At 33.5% G+C, this 4,996-nt stretch overlaps 1 protein-coding gene across 1 annotated transcript in view; it reads left to right on the forward strand.

Moving 5' to 3' along the window:
* Window positions 1-2,590: 2,590 nt before the first annotated feature.
* LOC107290463 (phosphatidylcholine transfer protein-like) overlaps window positions 2,591-4,996 on the forward strand; it is a 9,062-nt gene continuing 6,656 nt past the window's right edge. The window contains exon 1 of the mRNA XM_015819340.2: window positions 2,591-2,705. Within this exon, the coding sequence (XP_015674826.1) occupies window positions 2,663-2,705 (43 nt within the window). The 5' untranslated portion in view covers window positions 2,591-2,662. The remainder of the gene's footprint in view (window positions 2,706-4,996) is intronic.

Raw genomic sequence — 4,996 nt, forward strand, 5'->3', positions numbered from 1 at the left:
CATTCAAAGTTACATAAAGGAAGAGAGAGTTGGGTCATTCAGCTGATCTTTGACCACTTTCAGAAACATGAAAAGGTGAAGAGTTTTTAGACTCCCACCACAGGATTTCTGTACTTTTTCAATTTGCAAAATATCTGGAGTTTATTTCTATTGAATTTTTCTTTTAACCTTGGATCAAAATATAGAGAAACATATAGAAAAAAATCCTTCTTTGTTTTTGTTCCCTGATCAAGTTTCACAGACTAAGAAATGGCAGAACAGTGTCTGAAACCTAAAAAAGGAGTGTGAGGGAGTATGCAGCTCCTAGCCGAATTTCTCTTTAAAAACTAGATGAGGTGATAATGATCCTGCAAAATATGCTGGGACATGGAACTTTGAATAAAGATACGCAAAAGGACTTTGATCCAGTTCCTGACTGAAGAGATATTCTCACAGCTGGAGAACTAAGAGAGAGGATTTCATCTGTTGCTCTGAAGTTTAAGTCTGCATATTCCTACAATATTAAGACTCTGATTGAAAGGGGAAGTAACAAATTCTTTTCCTACAAAGACTGTGGGAGAATAGATGGATTTACTACAGTTAACTGGTATATACTCCAAACTTGTACTTAGACTTTGATCGGAAGATAGACTTATTCTGAAAACTGAATCTATTATATTTAGTTAATGCCATCTCTTATCAATTGTTGTTTAACAAACAAATGTGTATACTGTATTTGATCCAGGACAAACTATTTATAACTTTTGGGATGACTTGCAATATATAAGATGCCATGGTAAACCTTCTATGAGTGGATTACAGTAACAGTGTCAACTCTACAAATAAGCGTGGCTGCAGCCATTTTTCCTACTCATTTTTGGTTGCCACATAGAGCGGAGGGAGAGGAGTTGCCCAGGTGCTTCACTAGTTTAAATAATCTTTTGTCCCATGGGAACCAAGGTCATTCGCTGCTCCTGAGACTGCAGGTTGGGTAAAAAGCTCACCAAGAAGATGTAGTTGCTTGCATAGTTTTAGGGGTGAGATTTTTTAACTTTGTATTGGGGAATTGTTATGTGTGTCTCCAGACTTGGTTTCACTTTTGATGTGCCGATACTTTGTAACTAATAAACATGCTCTTTGAGGAATTTGCAAGCCTCGGAGTTCTGCTTTATTCATCTCTGTCTGTCAGAACCATGACAAACAGTTTGTTAACAGAGAGTTTTGAAACTTTAATTTTGTTTTGTTTTAGTATTCTACTTCTTGTTGTTAACTACTTTGTCACTAATATAATATATAGAAGATAGATCAATAATTTGCAAATTTAGTAGTTTAAAAATTTTGGGAGAGGCTGTTTTTGCAAGGGTGGGAACTAATGTCGTAGTAATGTATTACTCAGTATTCAACTAGGATGGTAATATACATGTTGATATTTTTGATGCACCTTTTAATATTTTGATTTTTGTGTTTTTTTCTTTTTTGTCTTTTTGGAATTTTTTGGGGGGAGAGTTTGGTATTTTGTATTTTAATTTTGTTTTGAATAAAATAAAAATATATGTAAAAAAAAGAAACAAGTATTAGTTCTTGGATTTTTTACAGCATGCTAATCTCTTCTTGGGGCAATGTAGTTTTCATATGAAAGAAAGAAAAAAGCCATTTGTTGACTGGGTCCAGAATTTTTGCTTTGAACAATCTGCATAATACAGACTGAAGTGACATGATAGACTGATTCCTTTCAGGCAACTGTGCCAACCATTGTATTCACAATGGTTGTCTAGCTATGTGTCTCTTGCCAACCAAGGCAAGGATCCTATATCCACAGTAGTTAATATATGACACGTCATTAGTTCCTAAATGGGTAATTGGTGATGTCTAATTTTCTTTCTGGCAAAACTCCTCTTGCTGGACTATGCCAACTCCACTTCAAGAGGAGTGTAGGGCCTGGGAGAGATATTTCTGTCTTTCCCCAGCCACTAACCAGACATCTGACCATGATCAAAAGGTTCTCTATTTTGTCAGTTCAAATAATTTATTACATTATTTAATATAATTGCATTTAACAATATATTTATAATAATATTAAATAATATATATATATATATATATTATATATATATATTGGGCCATCGCTATGTGCTCTAGACGTTGGAGTACCACCTCTGCGATAATGCTAGAGATCGGGGACCCCATGGGTGTGCCCTTGGTTTGCTCATAGATGGTCCCCTGAAAGGTAAAATGAGTTTTTAGGCACANGGGACAGTTTAGGCCTTTCACCAAAGGGTCAGTAGTATCTATCCTTTAAGACGGGTCTTCAAACTTGGCCCTTTTATGACTTGTGGACTTCAACTCCCAGCCAAATATTAAGACAAATATTCTATTTGAGATACTAATGTAAATTTATTTTATGAAAATAGGTTGGATTGGTAAAAATAGCCTTCCCTAACTTGGTACCTTTTGATTATGAACACTGCACTCCTTGATTCTAACCAATGGCTTTGCTGAGGGACACTGGGCAGAAGGGTGATACAAAGTAATAGTGTCATAGACAGAAATGGTACTACAGAGCAGGTATTGCTTTTTTATCTGACTGATTTTTAATTTTTATTTCCAGAAATCGGGGCTCTATGAATATAAAATCTACAGCATACTTACTGATTGTTCCCCAGAGCTATGTGCTGAAGTTTATATGGACTTAAACTACAGAACAAAATGGGACCAATATGTTAAAAGTTAGTAAATAATTCTAATGTTTCTTCTGTATTGCTATCATTTCTAAGATTCTTTCATTCCACTGTTTTAAATTCAAAGATGATTAATTCAGCGAGTGAACTTTTCTTCCTTAAAATACAAATGCTATTTAAAATGCCCTTCTAGTGTTTATAAAATAACTTTGAAAGTATAGGTATTTATTTGAGAAATTAAATAGATAGCCATTTATTTCAATCAAGCCTCTTTGATCCTTCAGTGATACTCTCATTTAGCTTTACTGGTCTTCAGTATGAGGAAATCTTCTAAAATCTTCTAATTTAAAACATAATTTTATTTTGCCTATAGAAAGTTTTTGATGTGTGTGTGTATTCTATAAATCATAGATGCTCAGTATAATGAAAATTAACAAATTAAGGCATGGAAACATAATACAGACAATTTTAGTATATTACTTTTGCATTGTCTGCTTCTCTTATCAGGTAATGTGCGGTTCATTCTTTTTGCATGCAATTTGTTGACTACCTTTATATCTACAATGTATATAGTAAGGCTGTAGGTGTACATTTTATAATTGGAAAAATTCTTCTGGTTATGAAGTGGTTGTTTGATTTAAATATTGTATGAAGGCCTTATAATTGAAAGAAGGCCACTAAGGGTTCCTTGTAGAGCGGGTAAACTAGCACAGGGGAAACTGTGGGAGAATTTATTAATTATAAAAAAGATGGAAAGGTGACTGGCAGAATTGTGACTAAAAGAATACTAGAAGTTAAAATGAATTATAATTTGGAAAGGGTGATGCAGTTTTATGACATAGAGGGGTTATATGGAGCTGATTTTTATTCTTCAGGAATTAGGAATTATATGAAAGTGAAAAGAGAATTAATTTTGTATTTGTTGATTTAAAGAAAGCATGCAGTAAAGTTGAATAGGCTTGTTTTGCACAAATATGGTGTTGAAAAATGATTTCTGAATTCTGTAAGAGTGATATACAATGAAAATAAAGCATGCATAAGAATAAATAGACTTAGAAAATGGTTCAGTATTGAACAGGAAAAGAAATAGAAATGTGCTGTTCCATTGATCGTTTAATATATTTATGGATAGATGTGTAAGATTAGAAATGTCCTGCCTGGGGATATAAGTATACATTTGTTTGGTACCAAATTAATACGCCAGTGACCTCTGGTGGAAAATGTGATATTCATATGACTTACTGTTTTCTGGGAATTCTACTCTATTCCATTAGAAAGTTGGCATTGAATATGAAATCCTGTGAAAATAAGATGTTTCAGAGTAGCAACATGTGATTAAGCCTTCCATATGTTTATGAGGAAGTCTTAAGAATTTAAGAGAATTCTCATTCTGATATGAGCATCTGTAGTCACTTCACGCACACACACACACACCACGCACCCCGTAGCAGTATTAGTTGAAAAGTACAAAATGGCCTTTTTGGCTTTTAAGATCAGCATATTATTCTTCAGGATGCATTTCATTTAGTTGTCTAAAAATACTGAGAATGCATTCAAGAGCATCTTCTAGTATCAACCCATAAACTGCATCAGACAGGTGTATGACATTTCCTATTTGTCAAGCGATTCCAACTGGAGCTTGAGAGTAGGTAAGACCAACAATGGTGCAGCAATTTTGGAACATTCTTCAAAAATAAAACTTAGTGAGAAACATACCATTTGTTAAAACATGAAAAAGCACCAATTGTATTGCTTTGTGGTTTTTTGTGTTTTGGTGTTGTTGGTTTTTTGACTACAGGTTATTTTTAGAGAGAAGTTTACTTAAGTATTCTAATGACAGTTTTTAAATGTTTAAAAAGAAATTAATGAATTATTATAAAAAGCAATCAACCATTTTAATTTGTGTTGATGGAAAAGTAGTTAACTTTAACTAACTGATAACTTAATTTTAAGAACTAGGTTACACAAAACGATTTGAAAAACTAAAAAAAAATATTGAGGCCTTAGAAATATAGGCCACAATTTATGAAACATAACTACATAAATTATCTATGGTTGTTGACAATAGAAAGGAAAAACTATATTGAAAGAGATTTAGTAGCATTTTTGGATTGAGTTCTAGTTTGATGAATAATTATATAGTAAAGAATTAAATTGGGAGACTAAGATGGACCATTTCTGGCTTTTTTGCCTTCATCAGTTAGCCATACCCTTTTGTGGGATTCGAACCTGGAAAGTTATACATACTAGGCAGTGATTTAGCCACTAAGCCACAGGTTCTCTTCCCCTCTTTGCCAGCAGAGTCAAGGGAGTAATTATAGGGAGTTCAGACAGATCGG

The sequence above is a fragment of the Protobothrops mucrosquamatus genome, unplaced genomic scaffold (assembly GCF_001527695.2).
Source record: "Protobothrops mucrosquamatus isolate PMUCROS unplaced genomic scaffold, P.Mucros_1.0 scaffold901, whole genome shotgun sequence".
NCBI classification, from domain to species: domain Eukaryota; kingdom Metazoa; phylum Chordata; class Lepidosauria; order Squamata; family Viperidae; genus Protobothrops; species Protobothrops mucrosquamatus.